The following is a 24663-nucleotide window of genomic DNA, read 5'->3' on the forward strand; positions in this document are numbered from 1 at the left end:
AAAGAAATGTTTAATGTAAATGAAACCAGTAGAGGACAGCGAGGAATGGCATCAAGAATACAGCCTTAAAAAAAAAAAAAAAAAAAGAATACAGCCCTAAACAGTCATCAAAGATACCATCATCTCCAGTCAGGCAAGGACCTAGCCTAGGAAAAACCACCCAGGGCACCTGAGTGGCTCAGTCAGTTGAGCACTGGACTGAATCTTGGTTTCAGCTCATGTCATGTTCTCAGGGCTGTAGTATAGTATGTATGTATGTAGTATAGTATAGTATGTAGTCCCTGTGAGGGACTCTGCATTCAGCGCAGAGTCTACTTGGGATTCTTTCCCTCTCCTACTGCCCATTCCCACTCTCCTGGCATGCGCCTGTGGTCTCTCAAATAAATAACTTTTTAAATTATGAATTTAGGGACAAGAGTCTCTCTAGATGACAAAAGAACCTAGATTTAAGTCTGAAAAGTCTTATTAAGGGGCACTTGGCTTGTTCAGTCAGTGGAGTGTGCGACTCTTGATCTCAGGTTGTGAGTTTGAGTCCCATGTTGGGTGTAGAGATTACTTAAAAAATTTTTAAAAATCTTCAAAAATAGGGGCACCTGGGTGGCTCAGTCATTGAGCATTTGCCTTTGGCTCAGGTTGTGATCCCAGGGTCCTGGGATTGAGTCCGCATAGGGCTCCCTGCAGGGAGCCTGCTTCTCCCTCTGCCTCTCTCTCTCTCTGTGTCTCTTATGAATAAATAATAAAAACTTTAAAAAACAATCTTTAAAAATAGAAAACTTTTATTAAGGCATTACCAAAATCCTTCACTGAGCACTTTGCAAAATGAATTAGGAAGTCTGCCATGTTTTTCTGAAAGACTCTGATACTCAGAAGGGGTAAAAATTGCTTACATTGTCCCTTGCTACACTGAACTGAGTAACTACAATTATGGTGGAATCACTTGCTTTGGACATGTGACATCTGAAAGAAAATATATTAAACATTCATCCTAGGAAAAAAAAATAAATAAATAAATAAAAAATAAAGATTCATCCTAGGGCAAAGACTCAAATGCTTTACAAGAGGCTGAAGGCAAAAGACCCATCACTGCCTACAGCTTTCATCAGAATGAAATTTACTCCCTAAAAGTGTATAATAATGATCACAATTCCCTAAGGGCCTTCGCATTTCTATATTCCTCATGACCTTCAGTTGACACAACTATATGAGGGTTGTTTATCCAGGTGAATATTTGGAAATCCAAGTAAGCAACATGACAACCTTCATTTTAGGCTCTTAAGGACTGTTGGGCATTCTGAGATTCTAGAATTTTTCTGAAAATCAGTAGGTTTCTCATATAGTTCACAACTTTACAATTTAGGAGCCAAGTCATTGATCCTTGTGTATGTGTGTATGTGTGTGTGTGACCCAAGCCATTGATCTTAATTAAAAAAAAAAAAATCAGGGATCCCTGGGTGGCGCAGCAGTTTGGCGCCTGCCTTTGGCCCAGGGCGTGATCCTGGAGACCTGGGATCAAATCCTACATCAGGCTCCCGGTGCATGGAGCCTGCCTCTCCCTCTGCCTATGGCTCTGCCTCTCTCCCTTTCTCTCTCTGTGACTATCATAAATAAATAAATAAATAAATAAATAAATAAATAAATAAATAAATAAATAAATAAATAAATAAATAAAAATCATATGCACTAACCCCAACATAAATAAATAAATCAGCAGGTAGCTAAAATTAAGAAATAGAGAAGTGAGCCAAGCTCATGACTAGCCAGAGCTGGCAAAGTCTAAAAGGTTGAAATGATGGTTTTAAATTTCCTTTAATTAAAATGTTCTAATTACAGATCACCTTAAACATCTGGTTTATCAAGAATTGAGAGATTCTATTTTTTCTTCTTAAATTCTACTAAAGTATGTTGGTAATATGATAAATAACTGCCAATTTTACCTTCTGTAACAGCAAGTCCTTAAAAAATTACTTATTTCCCTTTAAACAATACTTACAGAGTTTATTAAAAGTTCTTAATTAAACAAAGGTAACATGAAACCATTAAAATTTGCTCATATGACATCAAAGAATGGGAAGTAATACAGATTTGTTCTAGATAACACCTTCTGAAAAGCAAACCAAAGTTCACAACTTAGTAAGTAGGGAAAAAGTGTTAATTGTGTAAGAAGAGTAGCTGATGTCAAGAATATGTGAATACTCACACTGAAACTGTCAAATAAGTGAAAATACAGGTCACGGGGGGAAAAAACTCCTTTAGAATTGGATTTTCTTGGACCATTCTAAGCAGCAGCCAGAAAACAGGTTCTTGAGCAGGTCTTGAAGCCTGCTCGCATTTCTTTTATGAAATATTCAAGATAATACCATGCCTACTTGACAAGGATCTTTAAGAAGCTTGGGTCCAAACACTAGGCAAATAAAGCAATCAGTAATAAAAGAATATAGAGCTTGTCTGGAGGAAGAAACAAATAGGCACTATCAAGAACCTGAATTGAGCAAATGGTAAGTACAGAATCTCTTTGGCTCTAAGTTTTCTGGAAGCCAACATTAAAAAACAAGAGAACCAAGTTGGTTACACATAATTTGTTTTCTGATGAAAGCTCACAAATTTATCTTCAGAGATAATTTTCCTGGAACTAGACATGAAGTAAAATCAGGAAGGTCCTTGTAAAAAGACTGTGACCAATATTAGACTCTCCAATTTCAAACACTGCCTTGCTAAAGATACAAAGACAGTCTGAATGAGTGTTCCTCTATAATGATGTGCCTGACCTGATGCAGAGGTGGGACCTGAAGGACCTAGACAAAGGCTCTAGTGCTCTGGTTCTCTGCCCTAATTTAGCACTACAATCTCTCTCTCCATCCCACTCCCTTGCTTACTCCTCACAGAATTCCCAGACTTACTAAAATTGCAAGAAGCCTGGGACAACTTTCGGTCACTTGTTGAAACAAGTTAAAAAAAAAAAAAAAAAAGGTCAGGAAGAGAGGTCTTAAAAATAATACTATCTACCCAGACCTCCATTTCTTATACCATTTTCCAATAAAAGGAACCAGAAAAAAAAAAAAAAAAAAGAAAGAAAAGAAAAAGAAAGAATGAAAAAGAAAAAAAAAAGGAACCAGAAATTCTTGGAGAAATGGTTGGTCCTAGGACTGGGGCAGAAAGTTATACAAGTTAAGCCTGCAGCATTTTGTAATGCCAGAAAGTACGAATGTTCTCAAAAACAAAACAAAAAACAGGAATGAGGGCATGTCCAAGGGACGGAGAAGCCAAATGAAAGAGCACCCAATGGCCAAGGCTGAAACAAGCTGAGCAACAAAATATACTGGTATTGGGCTGTAATCAAAGTAAAAGTATAGGGTATCTGGATGGCTGAGTGGTTGAGCATTTGGCTTTGGCTCAGGTCCTGATCCCAGGGTCGTGGAATTGAGTCCTGCAACAGGCTCACCGCAGGGAGCCTGCTTCTCCCTCTGCCTACGTCTCTCCCTCTCTCTGTCTCTCATGAATAAATAAAATCTTAAAATTACAAAAAAAAAGAAGTATAAAAAGAATATCCATGAATCCAAACTGATAAAAAGAATTAAACAAATGAAGGAGAAGAAACAAATCCCTCCCATGCAGAAGACTCAAATAATTTACGAAGAAAACAGTGCCCTCAAGAAGATTGAGACTGAGCATAACTCCCCGCTCCTGAACTGTGGGCTGTACATAGTGATTTCCTTCCAAAAGCATAGTATGGAAAGGGAGAAAAAAGTAACTTACCTTGGAAAAACCTAACAACTACTCAGCCAGATAATCAAGGTCAATAGCAGCAACAATGATAAATCATGTTGACAGTACGCTCCCTTAATATGATATAATGAAAAATGGCACTTTACCTCTGTGAGCTTCCTCTCCCAAATTCATAATCCCAGTTTTACCATTAGGAAAACATCAGACAAATCCCAATTAGAGGGGCATCCTACAAAATACTTGACTAATACTCCTCTAAATTCACAAGGTCATCCAAAACAAGTCTGAGAAACTGCCATAATCTAGAGGAGCCCAAAGAAACATGACTAAATGTAACATATTCTGGATGGGATCCTGGAACAGAAAAAAGAACACCAGGTGAAAACTAAGGAAAGTTGAGTAAGTATGGACTTTAGTCGATAACAACATACAAATACTGGTTGATGCACTGTGACAAATATGTAAATGTTAATTAACAATAGGGGGAACTGTAGAGAATACGAGAGCTGTACTATCTTCACTGTTTTTCTGCAAATCTAAAACTGTTCTCAAATTAAAAGTTCGTTTAAAAAAATACTATTCAGGGCACCTCGGTGGCTCAGTTAGTTAAGCATCTGCCTTCAGCTCAGGTCATGATTCCAGGGTCCTAAGATAATAGGGCCCCTGCATCCGGCTCCCTACTCAGCAGGGAGTCTGCTTCTCCTTCTCCTCCTTGCTCATGCTCTCTCTTGCTATCTCTGTCACTCTCTCAAATAAATAAAATAATAAAATAAAATAAAATAATAAAATACATTAATTAGAAAGATGAATTCAAATGCATATATACACACATCTCTCCAGATTCTGAAGAAATTTAGTCTATGCAGAGCCAAGCATGCATTAAGCATCTTTTTTAAAAAATTATATTTTAAAAAAGAGTTTATTTGGTGAGATCACGTGAAAGCATGGGGAGGGGCACAGAGGGAGGGAGAGAGAAATCTCAAGCAGACTCTGCACTGAGCACAGAGCCTAATGCAGGGCTAGAGTCCAATGCAGGGCTCAATCTCACGACTGTGAGATTATGACCTGCACCAAAATCAAGAGTTGGAGGCTTAGCAAACTGAGCCACCCAGGTGCCCTGCATTAAGCATTTTCACAAACTTTTTTGAGGTATATACAAAGAGTTATTTTGGACCAAGTCTACACCTATTCTGTAAAATAACATATGGTGTATGAGAAAGGTGGCAAGTCTGTCTTTCTATTGGCAAAGGTCACACACTGGTTTCATTTACGGACTCAGCTCCATACCCCACAAGTCTAAGAAAATGTTAAAAAATAAAAAACAAAAACCCCCACTTCTTTTCCAGGAGGGCTACCATAGCAGGAGAGGTCAATTAGCTTGCAATTTTGGTGTAGCTGGTGAAAATCTGAAAATGTAATTTCCTTCAAATAGGCTCCTCCTTGCACTGTCTTCCTCAGGTTTACAATCAGTGTGTGGTATAAAGTTTGAGTATGCAATGTGTACATATTATTTCATGGGTAGCAATCACCCTTTGTAGCTCCAAAATGACTAACTCAGGAATTGAGAAATATCAGGTCCCTTGTAGAAACTCTGTACCCTGATAAAAATGAACTGAAACAGAAATACCTATTCTCTTCCCCCTTTGAGAGACATTACAGCATAACAGACTGAATATGCTAGAGTCACATCTCAGGTCTGTGTTCAAATCACAATTGTGCCACTTACTAGCTATATAGTTTTGGGCATATTCCTTAACCTTTCTGTTCCTCATACGTAAAATAAGGATGACAGCACATACTTTATGAGGTTATTGTGAGGATTAAATTTAATATAGGTAAAGTGCATGGAATAGTGTCTGGCACATGGCTACACTCATTAAGTGTTACTATTATTGTCATTGTTGTTAGCATTATTTTTTTTTTTTTTTTTTTGTGATAGTCACAGAGAGAGAGAGAGAGAATGAGGCAGAGACACAGGCAGAGGGAGAAGCAGGCTCCAGGCACCGGGAGCCCGACGTGGGATTCAATCCCGGGTCTCCAGGATCGCGCCCTGGGCCAAAGGCAGGCGCCAAACCGCTGCGCCACCCAGGGATCCCTGTTGTTAGCATTATTATGATAACTACTTATTAGTAACAACTCAGAACTCCATAAACATTTAGGTTACTAACCATACTTCCAACCTAATAGTGCTAGTGGATGGCAAACTACATAAAATACACTACACTGACTAAACCCAGGGATAGTAAGGGCCAAATGGTTACTGCATGGAAACAGAAAAAGACAAAAAAGTAAACTCTCAAAGCAGCAGTAGCAGCAAGATTTAGAAACTGAAGGGATACAAAATGTCTAACCAAGCAGGTATTCAATGACATCTTTTAGTTGCTAAGAAGGGATAGTAAGAAATACAAGGACTCCAGCAATTCCTGCATGCGTTTTTTAACAAAGTAATAAACTACATGTAAAACCCAACACCGGGGGAGAGAAGGGGTATTGTATGTGTATGATTAGGGGCTGTAGGTCTATATCCTTCTTCTGGTAAAAGTTAACCAGTGAATCTTGAGCCATGGGGTCTATTACCCTAAGACATAAAAAAGGAGAAAGACCACGAATCACTGAAGATGCTGTAGTTTTAAACTAGAAAAACAGTACAGTAGTCTCCCCTTATGCTTGGTTTCACTTTCTGTGTTTCCAGTTACCTGCAGTCCGCTGAGGTACAGAAGCAGATGATCCTCCTTCAGATATATGTTCAGAAGATCAATAGTAGCCTAATACTACTTCACAATGTCTATGTTCTTCACTTCATCTCATCACATAGACATTTCAACATCTCACATCATCACAAGAAGAAAGGTAAGCTACCACAAGTCACCACTGTTTTCAAACTTGAACACAGGTAACTGATGGCCTAGATGCTATATATAAGGGGCGTAAAATGAATTTACCCTGATCTTTCAAACAAGAGCAAGTACTAACAAGTCTACCAATTGCATCCCTGAAATCAAAGGATCACATCTAGATTATATCCAGAACAAAGTCCAATTTAGAAAGGCCACAAGTAGTATTTAACAATGCTAAATTCTTTCAAATTTCCAACACAATTCTATAATGACATAGCATAGCACAAAGGAATTGCTAGAGGCGGCTTGTAGAAGTGTTGACAACTTGGGGCACCTGGGTGGCTCAGTAGGTTAAACATCTGACTCTTGGTTTCAGATTGTGATCTCAGGGTCCTGAGAATGAGCTACATCAGGCTCCGCACTCAGTGGGGAGTCTTATTGAGATTCTCTCCCTCTCTCTCTGCCTATACCCCAAAAAAATAATAAATTAATAAACAAAATCTTAAAAAAAGAGAGAGAAGTGTTCAAACCTAGAAATGGACAATTTCTAGGCACTGGGTGTGGTAATGGATAGATGCTCTATTCCTGCTTCTATCAACATTCTACATTAACTCAACATAGGCAACACGTCATGCTTGACTGGGTGGGGGAAGGGGGAGGAGTTGTGGGGAAGAAAGGAAGAAAGAGAGGGAGGAAGGGAGGGGAATGAGAACGAAAGACCAGTTGCTGCCCTAACAATATGACTGCGGGGGTGAAGCCAGATCAAATGTTTTTTTTCATACTGTTCCAAAGTTATTTACGGTAAAAACCTCCAGCGTGACCCTTTAAGGGACAAACAAAGCCTTGTTCTTTCTTAACAACTAGTCCCTTGATTTCCCACACATTACGTTGAACAATGAGATTGGGGGCACAGGATTAAGCAGATGACATCAACCTCCCTCAAGTCGGAGGCTTGTTTGGGAGCCCAAATTCTGGTCTGTGGCCAGCTAGCTGATTTCACAGAGGGCTCTACTGTCCAGACTGCCAGGCTGAGTTACGTATATGGGGGCAATGGCTCAGATCAACCACCAGTCAGCAATTCACGTAAGAGACAGCATAGAAGTCACTGTACTCTGTTGGATTACCTTCATAAATCTGTTCCATTTTCCTAGAAACTAGGCTCAGTCTTCAGAAGTCATCATAAAGACATGGCATAGCAATTTCCATTTCTAAGCAGCCCTCTTCTCTAGGTCAGTTCAAAAGAGAAGGCTGCAGATAGCTGTTCACTAAGAGAGATATAAATGAAATAGCATACTGTTTAACTTTTACAGAGAAAGAAACACAAGATCAGAAATCTTGTATATAGGGGATCCCTGGGTGGCTCAGCGGTTTAGCGTCTGCCTTTGGCCCAGGGCACGATCCTGGAGTCCCGGGATGGAGTCCCACATCAGGCTCCGGCAAGGAGCCTGCTTCTCCCTCCTCCTGTGTCTCTGCCTCTCTCTCTCTGTCTATCATAAATAAATAAATAAATCTTAAAAAAAAAATCTTGTATATAATAGAAAAAGAAACTACCCTTTAATACTATTAAATGTAAAACTACCTATTTATTGTACTGTTTCTAACCCATTGGACAAAAGTCACACCAAATGTCAATTTGAAAAAGACAGATTTTCCCCAACAGAAGAAGATCAGCCCTCACTACAGATGCCAGTAATAAACTGAAATAACTGTTCTAAATAAAAGAATCTCAAAACTATAGCATATATGTGTATGCACATACACACAATCCTTCCATAACTTTCAATGGGAAAAAAAAAAAAAAGTTTAAAGCCAATGGTTTCCCAGCTGCCAAGATATTCCTTGGTAAATTTTAGGCTTGAATTGTGATAGGCCTAGGACTCAATGCTGAACTCTTCAAATGATTTGTTTGGCCTTCTATAAGCCAGTTGGGAAGACTGGCACCAAATATCCAATGAAAAATAATTGCATTTAATAAAATGAACTGTTAATTAGTATTAGCCCTCTTGAAAAATTACAATGAAAAAGTCACTGATAAGATTATTTGGAAGAGGCTGAAAAATCATAAATCATTTCAATTATTACCATTAAGCTTTCTTTCCTTTTGGGTGATGATTAGGACAATTGCTCACAACTGCTTTTCTCTCTCTACAATCTATTTCTAAAGGATAAATTGCCCTTAGGCAACAACTCATCTCATCCCCTAAACCTAATTCATCCTCTAATTTCCAAAATTAACAAGCATTCTAAATAATAAATGGTACTGGAGCTTATTAAAATATCATGATATAATCTAGTCTTAATTAAAATGTGGTTTTCAATTAAAAAATCAACAGTTGAAATTCTAAATCCCTACAACAGGCTTTTTATTATGCACCTGAAGCAATGAAAAAATTTCCATAGTCACTAAAATGATGAGTCAATACTTTCTGCTTCAATTTCATGTTGCAAAGTCTTTAAATCTGATACTACTTAGCCTGAGTTAGCCTCATTTTGTGAAAAGAACAGGGAAGGGTGGTATGGGATAAATTCCCTAGAAATCTCAACACAAAACACTTAATATAGTTCTGAAGCTGAAATCTTAGCAATAGAGTTCATCGTTTCAATCCATTCCTCTATTCAGAGAGGGCTTCCCTGACCAAATACTCTTTACCCTTCAGTCACTCTCTACCCACTACTGTTTGACTTTTGTTTTGTTTTGTTTTGTTGTTGTTGACTTTTCTTTATAGTACTTACCACTACCTGCAATTGTGTGCATTTTTTGAACTTGTCTTTGTTCCCCAGTGTAGCTTAAGGACCTTGTCTGCTATTTATCCCCATTTCCCTACCTAGGTCTGGCATATACTAAATATTAAAATATTTATTGCATAAATAGGAGAATCAACAAAATCCTCAGAACTCTTCTCATTATAATATACTTTATCAGGTCACTGCAATGACAAAAGACAGAGGAGTGAAACTAGCAATTCAATTTTCATTTAGTAGAGAAGAAAACAAGAGTACTAATATATTTGACCCATCCCCAGAATAATAAAGAACCACCTCAATTAGTCCTTCCAGCAAATAATTCTATGAGATCTATCATCCCCATCTTATAGATCAGGGACCCAAGGACAAGAGTTAAGTAATTCCCTCAAGAGCATACACCCTTTAAGTGGCGAAGCCGCTGAGATTTGAACTCAAATTTGTCTGACTCCAGATCCAGGTTCCTCCCAAAACACTTCTATTTAATAAGAACTGCTATTTAATGAGGTTAATATATTTAACTCAGTTACAACAATGTGTACACAGTACATTAACCTTACGACACAATGATGAATGAGATCTTAATGACTGCACAAAGTAAGTACCATACTATATCAAAAGTGCCATGTCAAATACGTTACAATGGAAACACACGGGTTTACAGGTAAACACCAGTCCAGATTAAGAGAACACTATATTCAAGGAACTGCATGGGGTTCAGTATGGTGAGAGTCAGGAGTGAGAGTAAAGTGAAGAGGAAGAAAGAGTAGGAAAAAATGAGAGATAAGGCTAGGACACTGCCAATTCATTTGTTCATTAACTCTTTATGTTGAAGTCTACTATGTACTATGTGCCAGGCACCGTATTAGAGACACAAATTTCAATGGTGAGACATAGTCTCTGTTCAACTACATTTACAAAAATCCTTATAAGAGAGAATGCCTTATTCAGAGTGACAATGAAACATCAAGTCCAGCTGGCTAGATTTTGCACGTCAGAAAGCCTCCAGCCCCCCCCCCGCCTTTAACCTCAATCCAAATGCTGCTTGAACCAAAGGTGGACAGATGACCAAAGAGAAGACAATCAATAGGCTATAAGAAAACTAGAATGTGACCTGGCATATAAAAAGAGCTAAACCAATCAGATTCTCTTACTAAAGAGGTGTACTTCAGAAGTAAAAATGACATACAAAGAGAATCCTCAAGCACAGTCTGGGACACAAGTGATCAAAAGTTAAGAGAAAGTGATGAGATGCTACAAAAAAGGTTGCAAATTATGATAAGGGACTGGACTGAGCCCACAAGTATTCTGTGGCCTGTATATTACATTTTTTTAAGATTTATTTATTCATGAGAAAGAGAGAGAAGCAGAGACACAGGCAGAGGAACAAGCAGGCTCCCTGTGGGGAGCCTGATGCAGGACTCGATCCCAGGACCCCGGGATCACGACCTGAGCCAAAGGCAGACGTTCAACCACTGAGGTACCCAGTATATTAATTTTGTTTTAAATGACACCTAGCTATGGTCTTTAAAATACTATTCCCCAGAAAATGGACCAGAACTCCTTGAAGGAATAGTTGCTTCCAGGTCAAGGGTTGGACATACAAAAGATGAGCCCAGGATACCTTGTTCCACAAAACAGGAAGCTATCAAATCCTAATGGGATTGTGCCAAAAGGGTACAGGAGTCAAAGAGACATGTGAGTATAAAGAAATAACACAACTGATACAATGACTCTAAAAATGGAAATAACAAAAAAATGCTTTCAGTGTAATACTTAAAATAAAAACCTGGGGCACCTGGGTGGCTTAGTCAGTTAAGTGATCGACTCTTGAGATCAAGCCCTGTGTAAACCTCTGCCCTCAGTGGGTAATGTTTCTCTCCCTCTCCCTATCCCCTAGCTCATTCTCTAAATATAAATAAATAAATCTTTTTAAAAAGATTTTATTTATTTATTTGAGAGAGAGTGCACGCTTGCATGCACACACACAGAGGGGAAAGGGAGAAGAAGGCTCCTCACTAAGTAAGAAGCCCAATGCAGGACTCGATTCCAGGATGCTGGGATCATGACCTGAGCCTGAGGCAGACACTTCACCTACTGAGCCACTCAGGTGTCACTAAATAAATCTTTTAAAAAACAGAACAAAACCTTCTTTGGACTACACTGGAAATGACAAGGGCAACAATCTCTTACTCTGAAAATTGTCAAAAGAAAGACTGAATTTGGGCAGCCCGGGTGGCTCAGCGGTTTGGTGCCACCTTCAGCCCAATAGGGTCCCACGTCGGGCTCCCTGCATGGAACCTGCTTCTCCCTCTCCGTCTCTCAAGAATAAATAAATAAAATCTTAAAAAAAAAAAAAAAAAAGACTGAATTTTATGTTCATCCTATAAATTTTAGGGTAATCCAATGGTCTTAAAAACTGATGAGGGCAGCCTGGGTGGCTCAGCGGTTTGGCACCACCTTCAGCCCAGGGCCTGATCCTGGAGACCCAGGATGGAGTCCCACGTCGGGCTCCCTGCATGGAGCCTGCTTCTCCCTCTGCCTGTGTCTCTGCCTCTCTCTGTGTGTCCCTCATGAATAAATAAATTTAAAAAGAAAAATTTGATGGGGTCCTGGGTGGCTCAATTGGTTAAGTGGCTGTCTTCCGCTCAGGTCATGATCCCAGGTTGAGCCCCATATCAAGCTTCCTGCTCCGCAGTCTGCTTCTCCCTTTCCCACTGCCCCTCCCCCCATTGTTCGTGAGCATGCGTTCTCTCACACTCTCTCTCTTCCCTCATATTAGTAAATGAGATCTTTAAAAAACATTTTTTTTTAATTTGATGAATTCTTTAAGAATTCTAGCTAACGGGTACCTGAGTGGCTCAGTTAGTTAAGCATCTGCCTTCAGCTGAGGTCATGGTCTCTAGGTCCTAGGATCAAGCCCCACCTCAGGCACTCTGCTCAGCCTGAATATGAATTGAGTATACTAGTGGCATTATTGTTAGTTTTGCAAAGTGTGATTATAGACACTTAACGCTGTGATTACACTCATATGTTTAAAGAGATTCATGCCGAAGCAGGCAAGATTGAAATAGTATAATATTCGGGATTTACTTTAAAACAATTTAGCATAGGGACACCTGGGTGGCTCAGTGGGTTGAGTGTCTGTCTGCCTTTGGCTTAAGGCGTGATCCCAGAGTCTTGGGATCGAGTCCCACATCGGGCTTCCTGCATGGAGCCTGCTTCTCCCTCTGCCTATGTCTCTGCCTCTTTCTCTCTGTCTCATGAACGAATGGAATCTTTAAAAAATAGTAATAATAAAACAATTTAGCCTAACATGTGAAGGGGGAGCCAGTTTCAATGAAAAAAGTATGGCAACATCTTGATAATTTCTGAATCTGGGTACTGTATTTACAGTGGACTGACTGTACACTTCTCTACTAAACTGCCAACAAACCAGGGGCACCTGGCTGGCTCGGTCAGTAGAGCATGTGACTCTTGATCTTAGAGTTCTAAGTTCAAGCCCCATGTGGGCAACAAAACTTACTTAAGAAAACACTGTGAACAAACCAATGCCAAAGCCAATTTGAATTAGTGATATTTAAAAATCAGTAGCTTTCACATCAAAATCTAGATTTCTAACTTCATATGAAAAATTAAATGTGGCAACAAGGCCTACATCAAGAGATGAGTACTGGCTACTCCAAATTAACAGTTTCTACTACTCCCAGTTATCCCCCATTAACCATCACTGCTGCTGTTTTTAATCCTATCTGGCCCAATTCATTCATTTACGTTGCCTCCTGGGCATTGGGATTAGGACCCCAAGTCGTTCAACTAAGCTGGCTAGAAGCATGAGAACAGAGCGGACCTAGGGAGCGCAACCGAGGGATAGTAAAATGCTAATAAGTAGATGTACAGACTCCTGCTATTGAGGTCTCTCCAACAGCCCTGGAGACAGATGTAATTCTCACGAGGCCCTAAAGCTACACTATGTTTCCTGTGTAAGTACTTAGTAGAAGCAAGGCCATATGCCTGATATTCTGGAAAATATGAACATGAAAATTACTCTTGCCCTCGGGATACTAATAGTCTGGTAAGATATAAGGACAAACAGCTACAATGTAAGATGAAAATACGTGCGTTTAAGGTACTGTTCAGGGTGGCTCATATAAAATGCAAAGTGGGGAGTGACAAAGTATATAAAGCTTCAGAAGCAGATCATAAAGAGTCCTACAGAGCATGTTGGGAAATTTAAACTTTATCAGATGAGCAACAGTGAGCCACTGAAGGGCTTCAAAATATAAATACAAATCAGAGGGGGCAACACTGGAAGTGAGAGCAGTCTCCCTCCTTGCTGAAATTCTCTTATTCTATGCACTACATCCCTTGAGGTGCTAGCAGCATGACCCCCAAAACGTTGCGTCTAAGCCTCTAAAATTACACAATCATAGCTTTCTTGGTTAGCCAGAAGCTTGGTACCTGAAGGAAATAATAAAAGAAAGGGTCACTGAACAACACCCCTAAAAACAGTTTATATCTCCCAAAGAAAGTCTAAATAAATTGCATCTGTTACTACTTCTGGGTTTCAATATCTTAAACATAAATTATAGTCTTATCTACCTGAAGCTCTATTAAAAAGTAAAAATATTTTTTTTTCCTATTTTGTCTAAGACCCATTTTTGTTAAAAAAACAAAAACAAAAACAAGAGCTAACTGCGAATAAATAAAGCACAATCAAATCTTGACTGAGATCGTGTTACAGCAACGTTTCAAAGATCTGGCTGGTCATCCTAAGGGGAAAATAGGGCCAAATTGGCATTATAGTAGTAGCTGTCACCACGCAGGAGGGTCGCTGAAATTTACATAAAAATAGGCCAGCTTCAGACTCTGGGGTACCATAAAAGAAAGTCATTACAAGGTGAGATCACCATTTTGCGATCGACTTTTATCATTCACAGGAACGACGATAATCAGGGAGAATATAAAATTGCAGTGCTTTTCTTTCACCTTAATTAACTCCCGCACTAAGGATTCCAGCTCTGACATCGATTTATTCTACACCCCTCTGAGCCTCCGTTTGCTCACGTGCAACACGAAGCCAACAGTACCTACTTCACAGAGTAGGAACCAAATGGTATCAAGTGGCACATGACCTGACGCACAGCCAAGGCTCGACACAGCAGGTCTTATTATTCACAATGAGCTTCAGCCGCACCACGGTTTTCCTACAGTCACCAGTTTGTCTCAAGATGCCAATCCCCACCTACACGCAACACCCAAGGACTTCTTGGGGAGACAAGCCACAGTTCAAGATACCGAAGGCCGAACCCCGTAGCGGGCGCCGACCCCGCGGCCGCGCGGTCCTTGCGAGGGTTCCCGGCCCCGCCCCGCCCACGCCAAGCGGCGGGGGCGAGGGGCGGTCTCCACAGCGCGCCCTCAACGCTGCCAGGAGGCCCGGCCGCCCTCCAGGCCTCCGCCCGCCCGCCCGCTCCCCTCCCCTCCCCATCCTCAGCCTCCCCTCGTCGGCGCCTACGGGCTTCCCGGCCCGCGCCGCCCACTGCCGCACCTTGAGGTGGGTGCGCAGGCCGCCAGCGCCCCCAGACTGGTCGGTGATCTCGTACGCGCCCGTCACCAGCAGGTCCTTGTGGATCTCCTCTCGGAGGCACTTGCGGGAGTTAACGGGCAGATGGAAGGAGATGGCAAGCACCGAGGCGGGGCCGAACAGCAATAAAAGCAGCAGCGCTGACGGACAAGGGCCACGCGGAGCTTGTGGGCCAGACAAGCCAGACATGGTGCCGGAGACTGTTCACCTCCTCGGGCCTCGACCGCGCCGGAACCGGGAGGGCCCACGTGACTCACCTCTGACCTAATGCCGTGGGCGCCATTTTGGAGACTGGCAAATGGTGGCGGGGAAGGATAGATGGTAACTCTTTTGAAAGGGAAGAAAGGATACGATACCACGTAGTGGCCACAAGTTAAAGTGCTTAAATAAGACTTTCTAGAAGTTAACCGCAGACGCTTTATTTTTGTCAAGCTTAGCGATTGCTCACCCGGCCGTAGCAAGTATGGGCAGCCCCGGAAGTAATTCTCCTTTAACTTCCGGAAGTAGTACCGGAGAGTTTTTAAGGTCGGTGATACCATAGCAACGAAGCCCCAATAGGAAACAGCCACAAGGCCCTTCTTTGGGTCCACCCACCAGCGGCTCTGGCGCTCCAGGCGAGGCAGAGGTGCAGTCCCAGCGCCTTGCAGCCTCAGTGTCAACTGGGACATTGAGCACTTAAGAAGGAAACTTTGAGAGATTGAGGGGAGAGATTCCAATTGGCTATTAGGAGAGCAGTGCCAGTATCTCAGATTAGGTGTACGGGTCACCTGGTGAATGTGGGCTAGGCGGCGTCCAGTTAGTTCATGCACCTGAGCAGTTTTGGGCTGGAGGGATGGCTCTCTGAATGTGCATCTTGTTTGGTAAACCTTAGGTGCCTACTATGTTAGGTAATATTCAAACTAAATTTGGGTTCTGTATTTCTTTTAAGATTTTATTTTTAAATAATCTCTGAGTCCAGGGTGGCGCTGGAACCCACAACTCTGAGGTCAGGGGTTACATGCTCCACCCACTGAGCCAGGCAGGTGCCCCTGTATTTTGTATTTAAATTGAATAAAACACAATGATTTAGTTCAGTCTGAGAGATGGAGCTAATGCAGTTGACCAAATAAGCGCTGTCAATTATTTGTGTGTTTTAAATGCATAAACACCTTAGGGATCAAATAGGCTAGTCTGTAGTAAGTAAATTTACACCATAATCATTCATGTGTTCCTATAACAAATATTCATTGAGTACCTACTATGTGCTGGACATTATACTATCCATGAATACCAACATGTATTGATTTAACAAATCACTATCGCTACCAAATATTCAGGGCTGAAGAAAATGTGAAAATGAAAAAGGAATAGCCTATGTTTAGAATCATCTACTTTGATTAGCGTTCATTGAGCATTTACAGAAATACCCAGAAGATGGACTATCTGCTTTTAGCAATTTAAATGATTGTTCAGTATTTAATCACTCCTTTCAGTCCACCTGAAACTGGAACTGAAGTCCCACAAGCAAAATAAAAACAAACATAAAGGAGCTGTAAAGCATTTTAAAATTTGGCAAATGTCATATAATAATTATTTTATGAGGTGTCCATTTAGAAACATTTAGTTTGATTATTTTATCCCTGATCTAAGATAAGATTGCTAATCTACTACTCAGTACTCAGTATATCCTGATAATTTGCATTGGCCTTTTCCCTGCCTGTGCTGACCATTAACCAAAGATTTGCAACCCATAAAATCCTGGGTCTGTGTTTATGTGTGTGTGTGTGTGTGTGTGTGTGTGTGTTTTAATTCTATCTTACATTTATATAATAACTTACATGTTTTTAAATATCTTCACATAATTACCTCACTTGACATTTTCAAACACCATAGGCTGGGCAAGTCTGTTCATTTTATAGATCAGGGAAACTGAAGTCCTGAGAGGCCAAAGAGCTTTTATACCCCAAATCCCATTGTATAAATGTGACACAGTCTGGGCACCTGGGTGGCTCAGTTGATTAAGCATCTGACTTCAGCTCAGGTCTTGATGGGATGGAGCCCAGAGTTTGGCTCCATGCTCAGCAGGGGGTCTGCTTGTCCCTCTCCTGCTGTGCCTACCCCTGCTTGTGCTGGCTCTGGCTCTGGCTCAAATAAATAAATCTTTAAAAAAAAAAAAAAAGACAAAGTCAGTCTTGAGAGCCTGTGCCTTCTTCAGGAAGGTGCTATTATTATTTTACAGATAAAGAAACTGAGACTTCGAGAAACTGATTTACTGTCCTAAGTCTCAGCCCACGTGTGCTTTCTTGTCCTATATTCTCATTATCCTGCCTCCACCTATTTCCTGTTCCCATTCTCTCCTTCATATTTTTCCCATATTTTTAGCACTCACCACTGTTGTTTCTCCTTCTTCTTCTTCTTCTTCTTCTTCTTCTTCTTCTTCTTTTTCTATTAGAGACACACAGAGAGAGAAACAGGCAGAGGGAGAAGCAGGCTCCATGCAGGGAGCCCGACATGGGACTCGATCCTGGGTCTCCAGGATCAGGCCCTGGGCTGAAGGCGGCGCTAAACCGCTAAGCCACTGAGGCTGCCCTCACCACTATTTTATACAGGATACCTTTTACTTATTTATTAACCTGTGTCCCTAGTTAGGATATCTTTTTTGTGACAGGCAGAGATTTTGTCTATTTTGTTCACTGCTTTATCTTCTGAATCTAAAATAGGGCCTGGCCTATAATAAATTATGGCTCAGTAAATGCAAGATTGATTCCTTAGCTCCTAGCCCAAGGACTAATGGCAAATTCTTTCCATGATTCCTTAGCTGTTTTCACACTAATTTATTTAATCCATACTGTATCTAGAGTGTAGGTGTGATTTCAGTTTTACCAAGAAAATGGATATCTTTTTATTAATTAAAAAATGTGTTATTATCTCCATATAAAAACATAGAAGGGCACCTGAGTGGCTCAGTGGTTGAGCGTCTGCCTTTGGCTCAGGTCATGATCCTGGGGTCCTGGGATCAAATCCCACATCAGGCCCCCTGCAGGAAGCCTACTTCTCCCTCTGCCTATGTTTCTGCCTCTCTGTCTCTCTGGGTGTCTCTCATGAATAAATAAATAAAATCTTAAAAAAAAAAAAGCATAGAAAAAAAAAATCCAAAACTGTTCTCCCCTCTGTACTGTGGACTTAGAGGGTGGAGAAGATACTCCTGGGGAGCCCAGACTTCAACTTCTGCATCTATGTTAAAGAAGTGTTATTTTACATCTGTTGTGGGGAGTAGAGATCAAATGGAAAGTGTCCCACAACCAGAAAAAATTTTTTCTTCTTAGCCTCACGGCCTCTGCCATCCCATCAGCCTGAAACTTCCCCAGCCAGACTCAGGTTCCCAAGAATCCTGAGGCTCCCCAGGCCTCTGGAGGTGAACAGATGTCACTAGGACACACTTTTTTTTTTTTAATTTTTATTTATTTATAATAGTCACAGAGAGAGAGAGAGAGAGGCAGAGACACAGGCAGAGGGAGAAGCAGGCTCCATGCACCGGGAGCCTGACGTGGGATTCAATCCCAGGTCTCCAGGATCGCGCCCTGGGCCAAAGGCAGGCGCCAAACCGCTGCGCCACCCAGGGATCCCCAGAAGCTCTTATTAATCTGCATTTGGGGGTGCCTGGTAGCTCAGTTAGTTAAGTGTCTGCCTTCAGCTCAGGTCATAAGGATTGAGGGCCTGGGATTGAGCCTTGAGCCCTCCAAGCCCTCCACAGTCTCTGCAGTCTCACAGTCTCCGGCTCCCTGCTCAATGGGGAGTCTGCTTCTCCCTCTCCCTCTTCCTGCTGCTCCCCCTGCTTGTGCTCTCTGTTTCTCTGTCAAATAAATAATTTTTTTTTAAATCTGCATTTATAATAAACTTGCTGGGCCATTCTGTGGCCAGTGCTTCCGCCTTCTGCCTTCTCCAGGCCTCCTTAACTGGCCTAATCCCCCAGTGTGGCTTAGGGCTCCTCGCTCCAATGCAGAAGCAGTCAAGAATTCCTAACTCGATGTCTCTGCCCATTCGTGTGTACAGTCCCACTCACAGTGTGTATTTAAACAGCTAAAACAAGATGGGTTCTGTGAAGATACAAAAGACTCTTTTGGAGAGCAATTTGGCAATATTTGTCATGTGTCATGCTCTTTGACCCAGAGAGTGATTCCAAGGATTACTGTGGGTCCTCTAATTTCTACTGTCCCCCTGGACCTGTTCCTAGAACCTTTGTGCTGCACTTGGGGGTGATCTCATCCAGTCCCATGACTTTAAATGCATCCATAGGCCGATAATTCCCAAATGTGGATTGCCAGCCCTGACCTCTCCTCTCAACTCCAGAATCTATATCAGGCTCCCTACTTGACATCTCCAAATTGGATGACTAATATGCAACTCACTTAACTCTTAATTTCCCCTCTCCCCCCACTCCCAAATCTGCTTCTTCCCCATCTCAGTAAATGGCACCACCTTCTACTTCTTCACTGAGGCCATCCTTGTTTCCTCTTTCTCTTACCCCCTCCCCACACTGAGCATCAGCATGTCCTACCCATTCTGTGTCCTAAATATATGACAATCAGTTTCTACTTCTCTCTAAGCCAAGGTTTGGCAAACTACTGCCCAGCTAGACAGGTCAATCCAGCATGCAAATTCCTGTTCTTGGACCACCCAAAACCTAAAATGTTTACTATGTGATCCCTTACAGAGTTTGCTTCTCTCACCTAGGCAAGAAAACAGCCTCTCTACTGTTGTCTCTACTTCTATTCTTGCGCCCACTGTGCTCCTTAATACATTTTTAATGATTTTTCAAAAAAAAAAAAAAAGTAGATCAGATCAATCAGAATAAAGCCCATATACCTTATCACAGCCCAAAAGGCCACTGTGGTCTGGCTCCTGCCTACCTTTCTAATCTCATTTTGTCCAGTGATCACTCCTTCCCACCACCCAACCACTCTCCTATCTATAGTCACATGGCAGCAAGGACTTTGTACCTACTGTCTACCTAGAGTACTTTCTCCCAGATATTGTCCCAGGGACTCTGGACTCTGCAGGCTGCTCTTCATCATTCAGGTCCCAACTCCAATGTCTTCTCATAGAGAGCCCACCCTGCATAAGTAACACTGTCCCCAGCTTATTTACTGTCCCATGATCAAGTTTTATTATCTATAAAGCACACATTGCTATTTAAGAGTATCTTGATATTTTCTTTTCTTATTTATTATCACCTAGCCCTACAAGCATTTTACCTCTAAGAAAGCAAGGTCTTTGTGTTTGATATATCCCAAGGCCAGGTACAATATACTGTGTATACTGGGTGCTCAACAAATACTTGGTGAATGAATGAATGAATGAATACAACATGAAATAAAGCACTTAGCTCATCAACATAGAGCAATTGCTCAATAAATGTTAGTTCCTCTAGTATTTTAATTGCTGTTTTTCATATGGAGAAGCTGAGGTCCAAAACTATTAAGTGACTTGTCTCAAGCCATCCAATGAGTCAGTGTTGGAGTTGAGAATAGAAATGAGAGTTCCTCACTGCACACCAATTTTCAGACAATTGTCTGAAACCAGTTTTCAGTTGTCATTACATTTGATAAGACATGGCACTTTTTATTTAGTTCCTATTGAGAAGTTTTTAGATTCCTTTTCTCTATCCTCACTTATATTCATAATACAACTTTTGTGCTTGAGTGAATTTAAGTCTTCCAGAATGTCCCTGAAGATGTCAATAGTTGATGTGAAACCAGTAGCATCTATTAGCAACTCCCCTCAAGTCACTTATTTGAAAAAAAAAAAAAAAAAAAAAGATTTCTCTTCCTCTATAGATTCTCATGATGCTGAATTTTTACCTTCCTAGGTGGGAAACAAGAACCCCTCACCAACTGTCCATGAAAATTAATGCCCTTCATCAATGTTGTCTATAGAACATGCCAAGATAAACTATCAGGATCCTGCTGTCCATGTTACAGCCTATAAATCCTGATTGCCAGGATCAATATTTTAATAATATATGTGTCTAATTATATATGTGATCTGAGAGCACTAAGAAGTCTGGATTTAACAAAAAAAAATTATTAGGAAGAATTTTAGAGATGATGTAAGTAAAGGATATAAAATGTATCCACAAAGAGTAAGTTTCAGAAAGCTTAAAAGCCATCACATGAACCATCACCAATACCCACACACTTTGAGAGCAAACCAAAGTTGAAAAGGCCAACTCTGGGAGTTGAAGATGGGAGGCATCTTCTCTGCCCCATAAGCACTGTTTGTTTATGGAGAACACCAGCCTTAGAACCCAGTGCTGAGAGATGAAGTCCTGGTGTCCTGGAAGGCAAAATCTCAAGGCAAGAATGAGATAAAAAGAAATCCATTGGACAAGTTGGAATGTAAGAACCAAGAGAGAGAGAAAAAGAGCTGTGAAGATGGGACCCTAGGAGAGAAGGAATAGGGTCAAGGAGGTAAGATGGGGACTGCAGAGGCCCCTTGTTTACCTTATGTCTATAGCCACATTTGCTACAAAGAAGAAAAAAAGTATTGAGAAAGAAAGAAGAAATGGGAAAATTACTCAGTGCTTTGTGAAGTAGCCCCAGGGTTGAGACCCTCCAGAGGATTAACAGAGAGCCAAATGCATCTACCCCCAAACATTAGCTACATTCTGCATCTCGACACAGCCATCCTTGAAGCTTGTCCATATGCAGATCCTCAGTGGGTTTGGGATTGTTTCAAAAGTACTCTAAGATCTTAAAGCTGGGTGACCTGGATCTTAAAGCTACTGACACTGTTTCCAGGCTTCTTTCTTGATATTGAGAATGTTTTGGGTTTTCTCCCCAATGTCTTTTCTGATAGGCTACTAAGCAGTCAACATCTCGTGTCCACCATCATTAGCTGTCTCTGAAATCCACCAAAACCCATTCAAAGTCAACAAAAGCTCCAACTTGTAAGAGACATGGGCCATGCAGATGGGACAAGAGCATCAACTGCAGGAACCTTGATAATGCCCATATGACTTCCCCATCATTACTTAATTTGAATCACCTCTGCACCCTAGAATAATAAAAGTAGCTTTTTAAAAACTGCCAATGCCTAGGACCCACCTAGAACCCACCCTACACCTCTGAAAGCAGAATATCGGGGTATAATTCCTAGGAATAACATTATTTCAGTGGTTCCCTGACTTTACTGACTGCTGGAATCATCTGAAGATATTTTAAAAATGCTGATGCCAGACTCTCACCATCAGACAGTCTGATGTAAATGGTATGGGGTGTAGCCTGGGCATTGGGATTTTTAAAAACTTCTTTGGGACCCAACATGCATCCAGGATTGAAAAGTAATGCTCCACCTTAACCCTTTCTAACCGCATTCCTGTTTTCAACACCTAGGCTTTCAGTGGCTTTTAAGCAGTGTGCTCTCAATATTTCTTGGTTTGATTTCTCCTGCTGAAGTCCTGCTGTCTTCTCTCCTAGAATACAACATGAAATTAGTCCTCTGGTAAGTAGAGTGCCTGGAACACCAGCTTGGGGACAAAGTTCATTCCTTGGTGGCCACAGTCTACCAGCTCAAGTGTTATAGAGAGGAAGGAATGAGAAGCAAGGGCTTCAGATGAGGAGGAAGCTCTCTGCAGGCACATGAGGGAGTCTTTTTCTTCTCCCTTGCAGAAAGTCATTGTGGCACGTGGACAAGAAAGTATTAATAACTTTTCTAAAGAGGTACTTCTCCAAGATTTGGTGTTTCACAGACCACAGCCAGTGCTCTCAGTTCTACAGATGGCCAACTTCTGCATTTCAGATAGCAGCTTCCAAAGATAGCTCAACTTGCATCCCTAAAGCAGAAGACCCAGCTATGGGGAAGGGAACCATCAGAAGAATCTCTAAGCCAGAGGTTAAACACCACCACCCACATGTTGGTCAGGGGCAAGAAGACCCACCACCAAGCAAAATCATTGCAGGTAATTGAGACTTTTGAAGTAAAATTAAAGTAACAATGTTACAGCATTATAAGAACCAGGGCTTCATGGCAAGCCCACAGTGACAGCCATGGACTGAACATCCCACAAGAGATATATTTTCTAGATGGGGTCCTGGCTCTGCCCTGCTACCACTTACTGGGTAAACTTGGACTGGAAATTATGCTTTCTAGGTGTGACTTCCTCTTTTGTAAAATGTGAAGCCAAAAGACTGAGCCTTTCTTTGACTTCTTATAAGTCTGTCCAAGGAGAAATGGAGAAGTCACAAGCTTGCAAAGGTGATGCCACCATGTCATTAACAGGTGTGCTCCACTACTCTCCTTTAGGGCCTGCTGTCCTGGCTGGGGATCCAGCAAGCAAGGCTGAGCTGTCTGCAGGCTGTGACTTCCACAGCTCAGTGACTAATCAAAAAGACCTCTCCAGGATGAATGGTGTAAGTAGGATAAAAGCATGTGTTAGATTCCTAGCGCTGCCATAACAAACTGGAAGGCTAAAACAAGAGAAATGTACTGTGTCGCACTCTGGAAGCCAGAAGTCCAAAATCAAGGTATCAGCAGGAACATACTCCATCTGAAGACTCTAGAGGAGAATCCTTCCTCATCTCTTCTGGCTTCTGGTTGCTCCATGCATTCCTTCACTTGCGGCTGCATAACTCCCATCTCTGCCTTTGTCTTTGCATAGACTTCTCTCTGTGTCTCTCTGTCTGTCTCTTATAAGGACACTTGTCTTTGGATTTAGGATCTGCCCAGATAATCCAGGATGGTCTCAGGTCAAGATCCTTAACTTGCAAAGACCCTTCTTCCAAAAAAGTTCACATTTACAGATTCCAGGGGTTAGGACTTCAACATATCTTTTGGGGGACACAATTTAAAGCAATACAGCCTCCAAATAGAGAAGGGTAGAAAGGTGTACAAAATCCTACCCATGCTTAAATCTCAGGTCATCATCTTACAATGTATACAAATACTGAATCATTATGTTGTGCATCTAAAACTAATATAATGTTATATATCAATTATACCTCAATTAAAAAAAAAACAGCCTAGGTTAAATGTCATCTTATCCAGAAAACTTTGCCACTTCTCACCAGATATTATTGTTGCCACTCAGATATTATCCCCACTGGGCCATCTAGTTATTCTTGCACTGTTCATGCCTTCTCTTTCTACCTTAGACCACTTGCATCAGAATCACCTAGGGGCTAGTTAAGGAATACAAATTTCTGACCTCCTTGCTCCAGCCCCTATTACCATCCCTGCTACAAAACAGACTTTCTGGGCATGGGGTCCTGGCATGTGCATTTTAGGTCATCTCCTGGGAGAGTCTGATGCCCCAGAGGTTTGAGAAGCCCCATGGTATGCCATGAACTCTATGACCTGTTCTTGACTGGGTCTCTAGATGTCTTACATTCATTTAAGCTGATGGGATGCACGAGTATGGACCTGACGTCTGAATGCCTGAGTTCTGCTGCCCACTCCCTGTGTGACTTCAGGCTGTTTACCTAAACCCTCTGTACTTCTGCTTCCCCGTGTAAATGAAGATAAGCATAGTGCCTATTCATTAGGTTGTGGGGAGGATTACGTGAAGTAGAACATCTGCAATATAGAACGTATGTGTCGGGCATATAGGATGCACTCAGTGAACTTACGTTGTCATGAAACAGAACAGGTTGCCAGTGGCTTCTTTCTTCCACTGAATTCCAAGATCCCTCCTTCTCAGGAACAAACTGATCATCCCACCAACATCAATCACTCCTAATGTTTATTGAGCCTTTTTCTTTTCCATGCACTGTGCTGAGCTCAGCACATGCTTTATCCCAT

At 41.4% G+C, this 24663-nt stretch overlaps 1 protein-coding gene and 1 long non-coding RNA gene across 2 annotated transcripts in view; one reads left to right on the plus strand and one right to left on the minus strand.

Annotated features, from left to right (window-relative positions):
* Nucleotides 1–15136, minus strand: part of TMED10 (transmembrane p24 trafficking protein 10) — a 35854-nt gene extending 20718 nt beyond the window's left edge. The window contains exon 1 of the mRNA XM_072839345.1: nt 14851–15136. Within this exon, the coding sequence (XP_072695446.1) occupies nt 14851–15075 (225 nt within the window). The 5' untranslated portion in view covers nt 15076–15136. The remainder of the gene's footprint in view (nt 1–14850) is intronic.
* A 7119-nt stretch (nt 15137–22255) lies between these two features.
* LOC140639440 (uncharacterized) lies at nt 22256–23306 on the plus strand. The gene is made up of 3 exons (XR_012036160.1): nt 22256–22368; nt 22536–22825; nt 23170–23306. It is a non-coding gene; the product is annotated as an uncharacterized lncRNA (long non-coding RNA).
* Nucleotides 23307–24663: the final 1357 nt, after the last annotated feature.

This window comes from Canis lupus, chromosome 9 (assembly GCF_048164855.1).
Source record: "Canis lupus baileyi chromosome 9, mCanLup2.hap1, whole genome shotgun sequence".
NCBI classification, from domain to species: Eukaryota; Metazoa; Chordata; class Mammalia; order Carnivora; family Canidae; genus Canis; species Canis lupus.